General features: G+C 35.0%; 4 protein-coding genes across 5 annotated transcripts in view; 2 read left to right on the top strand and 2 right to left on the bottom strand.

Annotated features, from left to right (window-relative positions):
• Window positions 1-3771, top strand: part of LOC113498604 — a 32451-nt gene extending 28680 nt beyond the window's left edge. Inside the window, exons 9-11 of the mRNA XM_026878685.1 lie at window positions 182-337; window positions 559-731; window positions 3295-3771. Coding sequence (XP_026734486.1) covers window positions 182-337; window positions 559-731; window positions 3295-3439 — 474 coding nt within the window. The 3' untranslated portion in view covers window positions 3440-3771. The remainder of the gene's footprint in view (window positions 1-181; window positions 338-558; window positions 732-3294) is intronic.
• Window positions 3772-5222: 1451 nt separating this feature from the next.
• On the bottom strand, window positions 5223-9769 carry LOC113498591 (cytochrome P450 4c21-like). 2 transcript variants are annotated; one of them, XM_026878665.1, is made up of 10 exons: window positions 9178-9769; window positions 8806-8895; window positions 8607-8717; window positions 8121-8306; window positions 7663-7859; window positions 7305-7377; window positions 6787-6976; window positions 6391-6539; window positions 5877-6056; window positions 5223-5483 (listed from the first exon to the last, which is right to left on the bottom strand). In XM_026878665.1, exons 1-10 carry the CDS (start codon window positions 9335-9337, stop codon window positions 5332-5334), a joined length of 1488 nt encoding a protein of 495 aa, XP_026734466.1. In that variant the 5' UTR covers window positions 9338-9769; the 3' UTR covers window positions 5223-5331. The 2 variants fall into 2 exon arrangements, with proteins under 2 accessions (XP_026734466.1, XP_026734475.1); XM_026878674.1 differs by lacking the exon at window positions 9178-9769 and adding an exon at window positions 8981-9147.
• Window positions 9770-9957: 188 nt separating this feature from the next.
• Window positions 9958-11378, top strand: LOC113498584. The gene is made up of 2 exons (XM_026878651.1): window positions 9958-10046; window positions 10671-11378. The coding sequence occupies exons 1-2, from the start codon at window positions 10002-10004 to the stop codon at window positions 11328-11330; spliced, it is 705 nt and encodes a 234-aa protein (XP_026734452.1). The 5' UTR covers window positions 9958-10001; the 3' UTR covers window positions 11331-11378.
• Window positions 11365-13565, bottom strand: LOC113498577. Its single transcript, XM_026878638.1, has 3 exons — window positions 11981-13565; window positions 11753-11899; window positions 11365-11664 (listed from the first exon to the last, which is right to left on the bottom strand). The coding sequence occupies exons 1-3, from the start codon at window positions 12465-12467 to the stop codon at window positions 11483-11485; spliced, it is 816 nt and encodes a 271-aa protein (XP_026734439.1). The 5' UTR covers window positions 12468-13565; the 3' UTR covers window positions 11365-11482.
• Window positions 13566-17293: the final 3728 nt, after the last annotated feature.

Here is a 17293-nt window from a genome sequence, read left to right as displayed (position 1 = left end):
AAGTTTATTTTGTACTTTTGTGTGTACTTGACTGAAATGTTTGTGAAACTTAGGGCGGGAGTTGTTTTTTTTTAAATAAATAAAATAATCATCATATATAATATGTCTGTCCTCTGTTCCCTGGGACTTTCCGTGCATTGCTACTTCTCATAAACTCACGTTACAATTTCCTATATTCCAGATCAGAGCAGCATCATTAGCGGCGCGGGCACCACCTTCTCCGGTCAGGGATGAAATATTACGAGTGTCTGCGGTCAAACTGAAAGAGACCAATAGGATCAAGGCGGAGACCGAACTTGTAAAGCAGCAACAGCAAATATTATCAGCACAAGATCCAGTGAGTTTGAGTATAACACTCTAAGAAGCTAAGAATAGAACTGAAAGTTGCAAACCATGCATAGCTTGGGATAATGCAGTGGCAATAATCATTATTTTATAAAATGTCTTTGATAATCTAAGTAGCTGTATCTGTTTTGATTAAAGTCGCAAATAAATTTTCGAATGACAAGCTGAAAATCAAATGAAGTGTGATTTAAGAGCTTTTTTTTATAATTTCAGGAAACTATAGCAGCAGAGAAATTCTATGGAAATATGGTAGAAGCCGTGGATGGTTTGTTGAACCAGTTAGGTGCAACAGACTTTGGGTGTCGTGAGAGAGCCGTGTGTGCTCTCTACGGAGACCCCTTCAAACATACGCCTTACAGTAATCTCGTGTCTGGTCATCTTAGCAAGTGAGTATTATTTTGTATTGCCTTGGTAGGATTAGATTTAACTTCGCTCATTTTCAAAATACCTTAAAATAAAAGACAATGTAACTGGGCGTAAAATTGAAAATTGTAATTACGTATCATACTTAATTCGAGCCTTAAACTGAATTTAGATTATTAATTAAATCTTTTCTAATGTTTCATATAACTTGTATTTATTGTCGCAAAAATCTATTCACAGTGGGACAGTATCGGTTAACAATATAATCTACAAAAATTTAATAGGAAATTATTCAAAGCTCAAAACACACCCAATAAATTCAAAGATAAGATCAACAAGATATTATCAAGACCAACAAACCATATAAATAAATGCATCAACTCAGCTATATTTACCGTATTTGCTTACGATGTACCATATTCCGTGGAATGACAGTGTTTCTGATATAATGAGGGTAATCCGCGGCACGTGTCGTTACCATCTGTCATTCGTCACGCACTATGATCGCTGCCAAGATTTGAGCGTCACAAATGACTATGGGAACGCATTGTGGTTAATGGGTTGTTGAATTTGAACTTCATCATTGTCATAGTTTAGAGGTTTTACTATAACGTCTTTATCATAAATAGCTTTGATATCTCTTGATTAATTTTAAAATATGAGTATTGTTAAAATTAACGCTGTGATTTAGCATTCGGACTGCATGGAGTTGAGTTCACTAAGACAAACGCACTGTGCGCGATGTGTTGCAGGTTCGATCCCCGCGTAGAACAAGCCCTTGTGTGATCCTTGAATGCTAGTAATGAGTCTGTGTGTCTTTCTGAAAGTGACATGAATGTTTGTGAAAGCCCTGCGACAAAAGTTATGTACCTATTCCTTAGAGCGGTAGATGATTTTTAAACAAAGTGAAAAAAAACCTTCTTCATTGATCTTTAACACTGACAACATCAATATTTGACGATCGTTATTGGGTGTATCTTGTTTTGCTACTTATACTCCACTCTATTCGTTATTTCTTTACATGCATCGTTAACTTTCTCTGTCTAAGTATTTAGATCAATTTAAAACGTTAAGCTATCTTTAAAAACGTATGCATTAAAACATTAACCCCATTCTCGATGGTTCTAATCAATAACGTCATCAAACACTTGTCTTGTTATTCCCAAATATTTTCCCTTTCCATTCGTAATCCGGTTCTTTCTAGATCACTAGCAACGAATGCATGTTCCACTTTAAAAATGCATATTTTACGAACTTTTCCATTGGCCTCAATTAAGAAGAAATTGATTTTCATCGCCCTTAAATCTTTCGACTACTCTCCGTATCTTGTTTGTCGGAAATTAATTAGTATCTAATGTAATTTTTTTTAATGATGTATGTCAATGTTTGATGATTGTATGTCATTAGAAATATCGAACAGTGAAGGGTATAGCATAAACTTACAACTGGTAGCTAGAACGATTGTTGATTGACCACTTTATTGGTTGCCTAGGGCGACAAGATTACTGAGGGCAAAGTATACACATTTAAGTAAGAGCGATAAAATAGGAGCACCAGAGGCAATAGAGCTTGAATATTGAATGTAAATAACTTAAAAAGATATATGACAATGGTACTGTCTAGCATATACTGTGTGATGTCATACAGACAACCATTTCTATTAAGGGATACTATACTAACAACGATGGTCTGCTACTAATACTATTTATGTCGTGTAAATGATGACTGGAGAGTCTACGAGGAGTGGGGTATCCATGAGCATTACTCCGCCTTAAATAAAAGGGCCGATCCTGCGTAGGATATGCATTCCTGTGATTCAAGAATACCTTTTGTAAAACCCAATTCGATACAAGGATAAAATTTTAGAGCCGGAGTAATTCATACTCAACAAAATAGATGTTTCATGTAGTTACTATTTAGTTTAATTCTGGTGACATGGATAAAGTTCTCTTAATAGTTTTAAATAAAGGAGATTAATAGGTTTTACAAGAAATCTAGAAGTAAAATATTATATATTAATAGTTGATAACACTCTAAATATAAGAAGAATAAACAAGGGAAAAGGAATCATTAGAACGAAGCAGTATAAGATTTACTACTACAAGAATCAGAGTGTAAATAGTAGAAGTTTAATGTTTAACGTGTTAAGTTAGTTTATAATGACGTTTCTTTACAATAAATCAACATGTTTAATTGCATTTGTACGCTCTGGTTGAAAAGTTTTATTATGGTCGTTAAGTATTCAAAGTACTTTTTTTGATTAATTATTTCGTGGCCAGACTGTCACGTGGAATATAATTTACTATTCAAACTCTCAAAGATATCATTTATCACCAAATTATAACTGAATTCGCCGTATTCATGGTAACTATTTGGTAAAAAAATTGTCATCCGATATCCAAATTATACATAGTTCATTATACCAAAATGACCCGCCTTATAAAAGTTTAATGATTTATTTAAGTTTATTTCACGAAAACGAAAATATTGACTCTACATATAGTTTTACATTCATACGCTAAATCAATTTAACATTATCAAGGACCTCCTGACTTCCTGCTAACTTTTTCATCTTTTACTTTACAGGGATTCGAACGAGCTCTTACCAGCGGGTGACAGCAAGATGGCACTGCACTACTACAGATACGTACAAGCTGCGAGGGACGGACAAGAGCAAAAAGACTGCCTATCATTATACCCGAACTGCGACATAGACTTCAATGGCAATTGAAAATGGAATACAATTAATTGAATTCCATTTATTTTGCAGCAAATAATGCAATTCATCATTCAAAATGAGAAATTAAATATTTCACGCATTTAAATGAACTCCGTGAACTGCTGTTCTAATTTTAAAATGAAAAAATATTGACTGTTGTAAAGTTATAGAAACAACTTACTATTTATTTTATTTAAAAATGGATTAATTGACGAATTGATTATTTTATTTTTATTATTAATTAAAGGGAAATTTGCGGTATTTCTAAGAATAAGTGCATAAGGTGTGCCTTTTTTGTAACCAGTCAGAAGGCATTATTATGAAGACTATTGCTGATCAAGGGTTTAAATAGACATTTATTAATAGAAAGTGTTTCGGAATTGCAAAGTCATGTTTTGACGATTTCGACAGTTCCGTTTACTTGAAGGATTGAAAAACTTTTGTCATTTGTATTGTTTTTATTAAAACTAAACTTTTTCGTTTGAAACGAAAAAGTTAGACTACTAGTGTGTTAAAATGAAATCTCATATTTCAATATCGATAAACACAAGGTACATACGTATATTGTAAAATTGTAAAGGGCTGTCTCGTCTGAGACGCGTTCTTGTCTTACGTCTTTTTTTTGTCCTTACTCTGCGACAATCAGCATAGTCTTTAGTGGGTCAAAATTAATGTAAGAATTTACTAAATATTTATAAATTTGTAACTAAAAGTTTGTGACTAATAATTAGGTACTTAAGCGGCCATGGTTTTTACTGTACCTTAGTAATACTTCCATAGATCGATTTGAATAGGAATTTGATTTAAGACTAGTTTTCCTACATTTTGCATTTACTATGAAGGTAATGACAGCTACGTCCAAAACATAGTTTTAGTAGCAAAACATTATTTATTCTTACATTTTAAGTATTTATTTTTTGGAGACTGACTTTGATTCGATTCATATGAGTATTTTTATACAGAAATAATTGTTTAAAAAAAATTGTTCCCATTATATTTATCTTCAATTCTGTTATCATTAAGAAAACCGAGATTTGAATATTTTTCCGCATTAATGCTTCTAAATGCGCGACGAAAAAATTACAGACTTTTTAACTCAGGAACTTTATAAAGAAATCTGTAATAGGCCCTTTAAAAGTAAAAAAGCACACTTGTACTCTTTATAGCCTTCAGATTAAAATTTACTGTGATTTATAAATAGCCTTTATTTTACATTTAGTAACATTTTTATAAAATAATTTCGTTTCGGTGAAGTAAAATTAATTGCCTAAAAATAATGAATATTTATTTCTCATTTTAATTTAATTTATCATGAAATATTCTCTCTATGAGTCACTCGAAGTCAGTCAGAAGAAGCTAATAATTTATATCTTTAGATTTAGTACCACCAAGTCACTAGGACATTAGTATTTATTTATTTAACATAGTTATAAAGTTGCTCAATAAATTAACACGGCTAGTTAAGTAATGATTGTTGTAGATATTTATTATGTTTTGGTTAAATATAATACTTTAATAACGTGTTTATTTTTATGTTCTGTCATCATTTTTGTTCCTAGTTTCAAGTAGACATAGCTCGAAACTCACTCTCTCAAATCTATCTCTACCATGAATGAAATGAAATGACATGTTTTATATCATGTTATTAATTTCTGGTTTATTAAAGTAAAAAAAAAAACGATATTCAGCAAAAAGCGCAGGTTGGTGGATTTTTTTGATAACCAGTATTATTTCAACATGTTCAGTTCAGGCTAACATTATGGAGGCGAAAGAGGGATTCGAAGTAAAGAAACAATTTTATTATCCTACAAGTATTTATTGTCAACAACAGTTTATTGGAAACAAACTGCTTATTTTTTGTTACAATTCCTCTCACCTCCTTCGTTCTTTTTCTGCTGCCTCCTTTATTCCCTCTTGTCTATCCTGATCGAAGCCTTCGTAGCTTTCAGTAGCATATCCACTTTGAACCTCAGCTCGTTGACGTCAGCTGTGATGCGGTACTTCCTGATGAAGTGTGCGAGGGTCACCTTCATTGATATCATCGCGTAAGTTTTACCTGTGGGATTGGTGAATAGTCAAGAAATAAGTAAGGTAACGGTATGCAAGACTTCTGTTTCATCTTCAACTTTTCAACTGTTCGACTAGTAGCCCCTCCGGTCCCCTAAGATCCGTATTAAATAAATAATTATTTCCACTACGTTAAGCATTTTTTACTTTTTATGAATATTAAAAAAAAGTTTTTAATTCTACCTGGATTATTTTTTTAGTTACCTCAGACCCATGTTACTAACTAACAAAACACTTAAACTGGATTTAATTGATTCCTCAATCATAAATGAAATGGTTCCGCAATCACTCTATGGTTTGCTGTAAGAGATCTAACTTAACTCGGGGATAAGCTCGCCTTTGTAAATGAACGTTCCAAGAACATGAAACTGAATGCTCTTACCGATGCAAGATCGCTTCCCTAGACTGAAGCCATAGAAGGCGCTGTTATAGAGCGCAGCCACAGCTGGGTCCAGCCAGCGCTCAGGACGGAAGGCTTCGACATCCTCGCCCCACAGGGGGTCCCGGTGTGTCCCCAATGGTAGGATCACACACTGACTGCCACCCCTCATTATGTAGTTCTCTGAAATCAATATTATTAAGTACTTTCTTTTTTCCTTGACGTTTCCTAAATGAAAATGTCGGTGATTGTGTCATCAAAATTGTAATTTATTATTGGGTTTTAGTATGTTATGAGTTTCATTTTTGTAGGATCTGACCTTTTTCTTTTGAAACATCCTTGACTGATTGTCAACAAATTGATAAAGCCTTTGTTATGTAGCGTCTTAGATTCCAATACGGTGAGTATTAAAAGTGAAGAAGCAATCTCTTGAAATGTAAATTTCAATCAAATGGAAACCACAACCTCCGGTGCGGCAGTCACAGTCACCAGCTTCTAAACCAAGAGGCATACTTACTAAGTTTAACATCTCTATCGACGTGTCTGAGTAGTGCGGGTCCCGTGGGATAAACGCGAAGGGTTTCCTTTATAACAGCTTCAGTGTAGACTAGCCTCTTGATGTCATCCTTCTCGACATCTCTATCAGGACCTAAGACTTCTATCATTCTGAAAATAATGAATACGAAAATATATCTGTGTATGTCTGTGTAACGACGTTCACATCCAAACGACTAGACCGATTACAATGAAATTTGATATGGCGGTATCTAACACCTTGGATTAACACTAAGGATACTTCGTTACGTATTCAACATTCGTTTTCTATTAATTCATCTAGATTTTTTCTGTTTCTTTATCATAAAGCGCTTGCTTTTATAAAGCGTTTTGTATAAGTCCATCATCAAATACTCACTCTTCATACATCTTCTGCTGTACCTCAGGGTATGCCCCTACAGCCACAAACAGGACCGTCATTAAGTTCGAAGTTGTATCAAAACCCGCCACTATAGCTGTGTCTACTTCCTCTTTAATTTCCTTCTCCGTCAGAGTGTCATCATTTTTCAGTTCCATCAACAAACTCATGAGTGGTTTACATCTTGTACCTATTACATTTAAAGTTAAAGTACTGATCCAAACAAGTTATAATATGTGGAGGAATGAGAATCTTGTGGTAAGAAAGGCGTTGAGCATGGATGTGGATGGGTATAGGGGAAAAGGACGACCAAAAAAAGATGTACGTATCGGACATCAGATAGAAAGGTATGAAAGAAGAAAACATGTTACATGGGTATGATGATACCTGATCCAAACTAAACCATTTTTTTTCGCGATCGAATAAACCATCGTAGTTTCTGAATAGATCTTCGGGAAAGTAAATGTAAATCATTTCAACCAAAATTTAAAAATGTATTTTATTATTGTCATGAATACCTGTGACAGAATATTCATAGGTCCTTTCACCTTTCGAAGCATTTTTCATTTCCTCTTTTTTGCCTTCAATAACCTTGAAAATAGATAAATCTGTTATTAATAGTGTTCATTAAGCAAAAATATTCACTGCGCAGTTTTCAAAATGTTTAGTGAACATTTGCATGTAATTGTCGTTGGAGATTAATCTGTTGAGTAACGACACTAACGACTAATGGCCAAAGTTTTCTGGCTGTAAACTGTCTGGCTTTAGAACTTTGTTTGTTTATTATTGCCTACCATTTTTATTAAGTTTATCTCTAGATATTAAGCAAATAAATAAAAAAATATCGCTTTAAAAGATCTGGTGTATCATACGAACCTGGTTAGCCATATTATCCAGAATCTTTATCAATCTATCTTTCTTCTTTTTCAGGCCACTCAGCTTAAATATCAAGTCGCTGTGCAGCCAAATATTTTGGAACCTATGTATCACCAAGTTCATTATCTGGTCAGATGATTCCATATATTTTCGGGCAAATTCCTTCACTTTGGAGTCGCTTATCCCAAATCCGGTTCCTTTAAATATCAAATAAATAACCATAGCTCTGAATTTTACGAAGTAAAAATAATCACAAAAATGTGAAAAGCCCCATTTAAAACATTTGTTACTCTTCTTATTGTTTTCAAACATTTAAGTAGCATGACTAATTTCCACAACGAAATAGCCAAAGCTTCATATATCGGGTGGGTAAGAACAAAAAATGACCTTACTTCAGACCGAGAAAAACTTTGTCCAGTTATCACCCAAAAAACCTATCTTTTAAACACCCTACTCACTACTAAAGGTCTGGAAAGCGATAAGCCTCAGATACGTGGAGTGGTCAAAGTGTCCCTTGCCGACATGGACCTCTACCTCCTCGTTCATCTGCCTAGACATGTGATTGAAGATCCCGAGGAAGCTGTGTATTACTGAGACAGTGAAGGCAGGATTCAGTAGTTTTCGGTGACGCTGCCATAGTGCTCCTAGGAAAAATAAGTATGTTATTTGGTCGAACAAAAAGTTAGTATGTAAAATTATAATTTAGGAACGTAGAACAAATTTCGTTAAAAGTCATAGAGTATTTAGTGGCTGGAGTACAATATTATGTATAAGATAAAATTAAATGTTAAGGGCGAAAAACAAATATTTCAGAGAAAAATTACATCAATTGGTCGAAAAATGATGTAGAAAAACAAAACTAAATTAATGAGTTCATATTATTTTTTGTTTCAACAAAATTTTCTGTGTTCCAAAGTGCACAGTCAGGATTACAAATTACTAACCTGATGACGTCAAAAGTCCCTCTCCAAGCCATGTTTTGACATAATCGTAGATGAAATGTTTCTGCATACAAGCGTTGGCCGCCGTCAATGCATCGTCTGGATCCGTTATTACTGATAATAAATCAATGAAAAAAAAATTAACAACAATCAACCTAAATTTAAATTGAATAAAGTATATTTTAGAATGAATTTTTCTTACAGTAATATAAGTCGGGTCCAATATGAGCTGTAATAACACCTCCTTTCTGCACGCATTCTTTGGACATATCATTCAAGATATGCCATATTCCTGTAAATTAAATAATAATGAAATGACGGTAATTATTGTAAGAAGAACTTATTACTTCTTGACTCTCATCTCTTTTAGTAAGTACAGTAATCTGCAAAAGGACAACAGTTTTTACGAAGGGTCTCCACATAAATCAATTTGATCCAATTTCTCAATCAATCCTATAGCGGTTTAGTACTGATATATCAAATTAGTCGTCCACCAAGTGCGCCACAACACCCAAACCCCCGTTTTTTATATTATTTTACTTCAGGTAGGTAATTGATTCTTCTTAAAACAAACCTTCGGTATCCCCAATAGTCTTCAGCGAATGCCCAATGATCGGTAAACCACCAGACAAGGCAGGTGGCAATGGGTGTGCAGTCCCTTTCTTGCCATAAGCTCTCCATGCCAGGACTACACAACCACACCAAATCACACACAACAGTAACACGCTGATCATAATGAAAGACTGACTGTCTAACAATAAAATATTACCATTTTTAAGTCATAATTACAACCTTGAATAGACTTGAAATTTTACCGAAAATTCTGTATATTTCGTCATAAACTAAGAATGTTTTCAACTCATGGGTGATGTACGTATTTGCGTCATTTAATATTTTAATTTCTAATATAAGATTTTGTTTTTGCAATGTTCATATTTAGGTAGTACATCTAAAACAAACCTAGAAATACGAAAAATATAAGGAAATCCTTTATTGCAACTTACTTGCGGATTAGCTTAGATTAACTTTCGGATTCGTCTTTTTCGAGTATAGGTAATACTGCAGTTTTGTCTGAATAGGGTCTCCTCCACAATTGCAATATTTCTCAATAAGTCAGATTCTAATTTTAAAATGATAACCTTCTTGAAAAGCTAGCAGGTAGTTTTTAGTTGAAGATTAAGACGTGATCTTTCCCAAATTATCAATTTCCTAAAATTTTACAATTGAAAATCTGGGTTGTTGACGTCATTAAGAGAAATCTTTCGTTTTATCAGCTCTGTGTTGGTCTCGCTCCTAAAGTTTGTAGTAAAGTCGGAGTATTTTGTAAATATCGTGATAGCAGATCTTGTGTGGACATTACGTCACCAGTTCACCTAGTCATAAGGAACAATCGAAAAAATGCATTACCGTTTTGTATCCGTTATAGCTGTAACTATTAACCTGGTAAGAAAATTATATTTAATAACGCTTTGCTGTGGTCCAGTAACCCATGTAAACCTAACAAATTATCCAAAAATGTATTATAACCAACATAGATTTTAAAAACCATGTAGCTCATAAAATAAGTTCTGGTTAAATTCTTTGAGAAGTTTCTTCTTTAATGACTGTTAAAACATATCAAACAAAACCGCGGTGAGATATCTTCACGTGTCCCTTCCACCGAACAGGTGTTCCTAATCAGGTGCCAGTCATTGTGCCAATACTTGGCATTCGGTGACACTTTTCCCTGTTGAATATAAACAGTATCCGCAGAATGCTAAGTAGCTATCACAAGTATTTCTCTTATTATATATTCAACAGTTATACCGCCTTGATTCACATTAATAGAAATTGTGGGCGTACGAATTTCATTTTTAAGGGATTGTTGTCCCATTTACACTTCCTGTCCAAGTTTTGACAATTATGTACCGTGTGGTAGTGGACTAGAGTTTCTTTTTAACTGTCCTTTCGGTAATGAAACCAGCACACTGTTATATTCAAAATGGAATAATAAAGATTTCAGTTCTCTTTAGGGTTCAGAGAGAATATAGTTGTAGAATTTTGAAAGAGTTTTGGTTTTCCTTTCAGATGCTGCACAGTTCTCCAAGTCGGGCTTCAAATCAACGTGGCTATAAAAACGGCAATGTTTTCAACGTTTTGCTTGGATTGTACAAGGTAAATCCATTACGAAGATCTCAGATATACAGGTCGTTTTCTGAAGGCGTACTATCAGGCCATCCCGAAAGAACAAAAGTTGAAGACATGAAGTTTGAATCAAATGAAAATAAAAAGAAAAAGCTAAAATCAAATTTAAATGAAATAGAGAAAGTTATTCATGTTAAACACAGGAAGCCTCGCAAAAAGATGGGGAAACCAGAGTATAATATTGAAGACGTTGACATTGAAAACTTTACCGTAGATATTATGATAAACGACACTTCATCAAAAGAGAAAATTGAAGTCAACCCTGAAAACGATAATTTCAGTGGTTTATTTGCGCATATAGGTAGTGACGAAATCGATGATGACCTACCAGTCACAAAACTATTACCTATCAATGATACCATACAAAATATTCCGAGAATTAGTGAAAACTTCAAGTTGCACAAAGACTTATCCATTGAGTTTGGATCTGATAAAACTAAAGGAATAGATAAAATCAGCCCATATGTAGATGTTCCTAATGAAATTCAAGGCAGGATAGTAATGACTGACAAATTCGATACAGCGGACGTGATTGTAATATGAAGTTCTATAGGGTTTAAATAAACAACTCTCGATAGAATGTGAAACTTACTTTATACTGAATTTTATTTACAACAATAAATAAATAAATAATAAATTAATTAAACAATAATTTAGTCAGAGGTCCGTAGTGTTAAAGCTATTTGTTTCATTGTCTATATTTGTGCTGAGTAGGCCATTTCGTGGGCGTCTTCAAAGGTCCTCGCTTGGTAGGGTCCGTGGGCATCCCAGCCGGGGGCGTGGTGGTCTACGTGGTGTTCAACGTGGTGCTGCGGGTAATGGATGACTTCGTAGTTCACGACCTTGGGTTTCGTGAATTTGAAGATAACCATAGCACCTGTTGACAAAAGTTGTAAATTGTGATATAGTTTCGTCAGTCATTAGTAAGTAATTGTGCTAGTAATAATGTGCACAAAAGATCGTACCAGATAGAACAAGGGAGATGAGACCCAGGGTCAGAGCCTTCCAGGTCTTGAGAGCGATGAGAGCGAGAGCCAATGGGACGAGAACTGAAGCCTTGAACTTCAGACCGAGGAGGAAGGGAAGCAGAACCTTCTTGATGAAACCGTGCTCTGAAAAATAAACAAATTAGTACATTTTGAACAGAATCATTAAAATCATAAAAAGGATTTGAGATTTGTCAATGCACTAACTGCTCTTGATTCTCAAGGGCTTGGGGAGCTTGATCTTCTTCTTCCTGCCTTCGAAGACCTGGCCATCTTCTTCACCATCCAAAGGCATCTCCAGCTCAGAAGGCAGGTCGGTGAGCAGCGACCTGGGCACATATTCCGAAGCAGCACTGTTCGTTATTTCCTCAGGAACTTTCACTTTGAGCGTATGGGTCTGGAGGAAGCGATCCACTCTGTCAACGAGTTGGTAAGCAGGGTCCTTTGCCATCCTAGGGTCAGCATCGATGTCATCTTCCAAGGTCGCAGTCTTGACAATGGAGAGGTCATCCGTGATCTTGATCTCGTCATTGTTAGCCACTTGCGAAATCCACTGCAGGGTCCTCGGTTTCACACATTCCACCGAATATTGACTCAAACATTCGTTGTAAATGTTTTTTACTAGTTTAGATGCTGTATAGGAGTTTGCACTGGCGACAGCCGCGAGGGTTAGAAGCACTAATAGTTTGGCCATGTTGCACTTTTCACTTTTCGTTTTTATTTTTTAATTATTTGACGGCAGACGACTTACTGCCGTCCGATGAACGATCACAATGTATGCCAGGGTACTCCTGGGCTTGGTTTATATACGAGCATTAATACGTGACGTGTTATCAGAATGCGCAATGGTACTATCTTCGGCGATACTTACGTTTGTAAGCTTGTGGTACGGTTTGCTTGTGTGTGTGAGGCGACATTGTATTGGAAAACTATCACTTTGTATCTTGGGCGGACGACTCCTTGGACTTGGAATTCGCGGAGGGAAATCGAAAGAAAATTAGATGCTTATGCCATAAGCATTAAGCAACGAATTACAGTTCTTGGAAAATTAAAATAGAATTGTTAATTTTTTTTGAAACCATAATTTTTCCCAATTAGATTCCATATTATTACGTGGCATAAACATTTTTGACTCATATTTTTTTTAAGTTTTGCCTTCTGAGCTTTTAGATGAAAGCTTTCACAACTTCATCATACTTAAGTCAATTTTTGGTGTTGTTTCCGCTTTTGTTTCTGACATATCCTTCGATAAAAAGTAAATTATTTAGTATTGTAAATGTTAGGACTATGTTTCATCTAAATATACGGTATTTTCTGTAATATAATAAATCTTTAAGACAATATTACAGTAGCCATACTTATAATGTCTCTATTATTGCATAGTAACTGCTCTCTATACCCAAACATACGACATCTAATATCTTGGTTACGTCGTAGACAACAGTCTAGTTTAATTCTCCTCACGAAACCTTTGATGAGATGGAAAGTGGCAAAAGACGCTTGATTTAAATGTCAAATTATTTGTAACATCATACCTCAAAACTTACTTCAGCTTATTTTGGTATCCCATTGTTGGAAATGGAAAAATGAAATCTTTAGAAATATTTTTACTATCGATTGCAAGAATACGATAAGTAAGTATTTAATTAGGCGACGGGATGTGGAGTTGGATTTGTTTGACTCTTCCAACAAAAACTGGAACAACATAGTCTTTCATAGAAGAAGATGGAAAAAGGTAGCTACGACCCCGCAGAGGGGAAAACGACTACAAAAATGAAAATTTTCTTGTGGAAGAAGCAAAAATATAAATGAGTTTACTTTATGTGGTATTGAGGTAAGCAAATTGTTCTTGTAATAGTTGCCTTGATCTTAGATTTAACGATCGTAACTCATTCTGTAATGCGACAATAAAGATTCTGTAAACGTAGAGTCATAGACTATTATTCTCAGTTACAATTCGTTTGATGACTTGGCTGCTAATTATTATCATTCATAAACATACGTTAAAAGGAATTACAAGTAATTTTATGAACTGAAAATTTATTGTTAAAGATATTTTGCTATAAAGCATCAAATAATGTTAAATTTGTACAGTATTATTATGCAACCGTTTTCATGAAGTATATGTAGATATGTATATTTAAAATATAGTAAGTAAATAATGAAAAACCGAAAATACTGCCAAACCCTGGATTATAGATAATTATAACGAAAAGCTTTCTGAGATCGCCTGTCTGAGATCGCCAACATACTCTAGAACGCACAAAATAATGTTATAATCAAAGCAGATTTTGGATCTGGAATTTTGGTATTAGGTGTACCTATATCCTAGTGCCAAAATTAAGCTTAAATCAAACTAAGGCAGTACCAAAACCCTAAAACCAAGTAAACGAGCAAACAATAAAAGAAAGTGAAGCGCCGATGATCTGATAGCAGGAGCTTACGTAACAGGCTACGTTTCAAATTATTTTTAATTCTAGTCGTACGGTCAAGTGAAAGATGTTGGTGCAAAACGGATGCATGGCGACGTGAGCTGAACGCCAATGGTTGCGCGCGTTACCATCCGGCCGACTTCAAATATGAACAGCTGATTTTAGATAAGTGTTACGTCAATTTGGGTTGACGTCGTCGTTATCGAATGAGTTCCGTGTCCATTTGGGTCAGGGAAGTTACTTTGGTACTACATGGTACCCTGAAAATAAGTGACTATCCTTATTTTCCGGAAAAAGTTATTAAGGATACAAAAAGAATTTCAGGAGTATCATCATCCGCTTTACTGCTGGATATTGTCACCTGAAAGGACCTCATGTCTTCTAGTCACTCCCCAATAAAAATAAAATTCCCAAATATCCCCAATAAAATTCTCCGAATGTTTGCAAGGGCTTTTCTTCAGACTTCCAGACACAACTTGGGCAAACACGGTTAAAAAGTATTTCTTCAATTATGGAACAAATAAAAAGCCCTAATAAGTTCAAGATATCATTGAAAATAAAGCTACCTACTAATTCGTAATTCAAGAACGCCACGATGAATTTAGACTTCACCCTTACTTCTTCTTTTAACTTTTGTCAGTGCTCTACGCTATTGTAAATACTAGCCTTTTGCTATACAGTACAGTACTCGTGAGTAGAACGACACTTTTCCGCACAATTTACTATCAAGCGTAAGGTCATAGACGTTCACGAGTCTTTACTATAAATAAATCAAACACATTAGTAGGTATGTGTGTCTGTAGGTGTTTTTCAATCAGGATGTTTCATCGGAGGTGAAGCCTGAGGTTTACTCGTTTCCTTTCGTCCATTAGAGGACTGTAAAAGGCTTTCGATAATTTTCGTGAGGAGGTTGAGTATTTAAATGATACAACTCAAGGCTTCTTTTGTTTCTTTATTGGTCCGTAAGGATAGATAGAAAGAAAAGGACCTCCGAAAGGAAAGGTAAGTGATTGAACTGCACGAGGGAACAATCCAAAGCTTACAAATAAAGGCAACGGTATATTTTGTAACAGGTTTAAATAAACTGGAACCAACGCCGATCTCTATTCAAAATACTCCTTTTTCAATCCACTCCAGTAGATTTATAAATCCGTCAAGTCTCGAAACAATTTCCCGAACTATAATCGAAAAACTCGAAAAGGACAAACAACACATTCCATTGCCGCAATTAACCCAAACATTATTTAATGTAATTAATTGCGCCAGCTTCCTATGTAGGGCCCGTGAAACTATCACCTACATCTGGAAGACGCCATAGTACTTCACACTTTCATTGATATTGGGTTAGGTGTTCTGGTAGCGCCACGTCTGCATATAAATGGCCAATTAAGATTGAATTATGGTGTAGTGTAGTGTGAAATATGATTAATTGTAAGTCGTGATAGAATTCTTGAATGAAATAGAATGTAGTTATTTTATTTGATGTTAAATGATGAATTTATAGGTTTGAAAAATATGTTCTGAGGTACGCCGTAGTGGATTGACTGGGGTGTGAAACTGGTGACGATTTACACTAAATGTTCTAACATAAAACTTGTGTCAGAGAATAATAAAACGCTTTTCTAAATATTTTTAATATTATTTAAACCATGTACCTAACCAGTCAATAGATAATTTATTATACGAGTATTAACGTTACAGTGTACCAAGGTTGTCCTGGACTATCAGATGAAGCTTGGTGTGTCAAGGAGTAGAGATTGCGGTGTGGTCTGTTATCACATTCCTCAACATCATAACGAAGGTCCTGAAAATAACTTCCTTCATAAGAAACTAGTAGTCACCGCACTTGCGGGTTGGTGACAGGGTAAACCATTTAGTTCTCAAGGCCGCCCCTGAAATAGAACATTCAGTAGGTATATATTTTTTTTCGAAAAAAAAAATGAATTTCTCAGTTTTACTACATGAATGCCATCACTGAATTGCAACCGGTTTTCTACAGTCAGCAAACAGAAGTACCTAAGTTGTTGATTTTCATACGAAAGCTGTCATTTAGAATGAAAGTAATCGTTTGATATAACATCAAGCATTAAACCATTATAAAAATAGGATTAGAAATTAAAGGACACATACACATAAGTTTAATTGATATAAGTTTGTAGGCGTCAAACTATCGCTTTGTTAATATTCAGACGGCGAGTCAAGCGAAATCGGCCTGAATAGCTGCCGTGGTGTCGAACCACTAATCAATAGCGGATTTTAATATGATTACCTTGTATTACGATGGGTGTGGTGCAAGGACGTGCTGGCACATACTATTACTAGTCTACTGTATATTATTAAGTAAATCAATCGATCTTGTTGGGTTAAAAGATAAAGCATTTGTATGGAAATACTGTGCCTAACTCTCGCTTTTGGTATTTAAACTGGCAGGTATACGAAGGCAAGAAGGGAAGCTGGCAGGCAAGGTATACTTTTCTGTCTGCCTGGTAGATTCAGGCGGTTGGTAGGTATCGTCAGTATACATAATAATAAATGGCATTTTTATAATAACTATCGTGAGACTGATTCATTATTAAATGATGTAACGGTTTACTCACGCGTATTTATCGGTGTAGCCCGACTGTCGAACCTGTTCGCGATCCCGCCGCGTCTGCTCATGATTAAGGACTCCGGTTGGGTCCGAAACTAGTCGGGCTACACCGATAAATACGCGTGAGTAAACCGTTACATCATTTAATAATAAATGGCATATTTAGGCCTCACCGAATTTTCACTGCCAACATCTTTCCAGTAACCACGTTTCGCAACAAGCACCCTTTTTCAGGTTTATTTTAATTTATTAAACTTTCAACGACAATATTTATAGGTGAATACTACAAGATACTTTGCTTTTGAAATCTTCAAGCATAATATGTATAAGTTTGGTACTTTGTGTAAAGGTAACACGACAAAATTAAATAATAAATTAAAAAGACAGCGCCATCTATTACGATTCGCTAACACCAAAAACGCGTAGAAACAAGAGTTAACATTGCAAAGCGTTTACGTTTGGTTGACTCTAAAAAAGCAGTTTTAAATCGTGAATTTA

Source organism: Trichoplusia ni, chromosome 1 (assembly GCF_003590095.1).
Source record: "Trichoplusia ni isolate ovarian cell line Hi5 chromosome 1, tn1, whole genome shotgun sequence".
NCBI lineage: Eukaryota > Metazoa > Arthropoda > Insecta > Lepidoptera > Noctuidae > Trichoplusia > Trichoplusia ni.
Note: the sequence above shows the minus strand (reverse complement) of the source record. Positions and strands in the feature narration are given on the sequence as shown.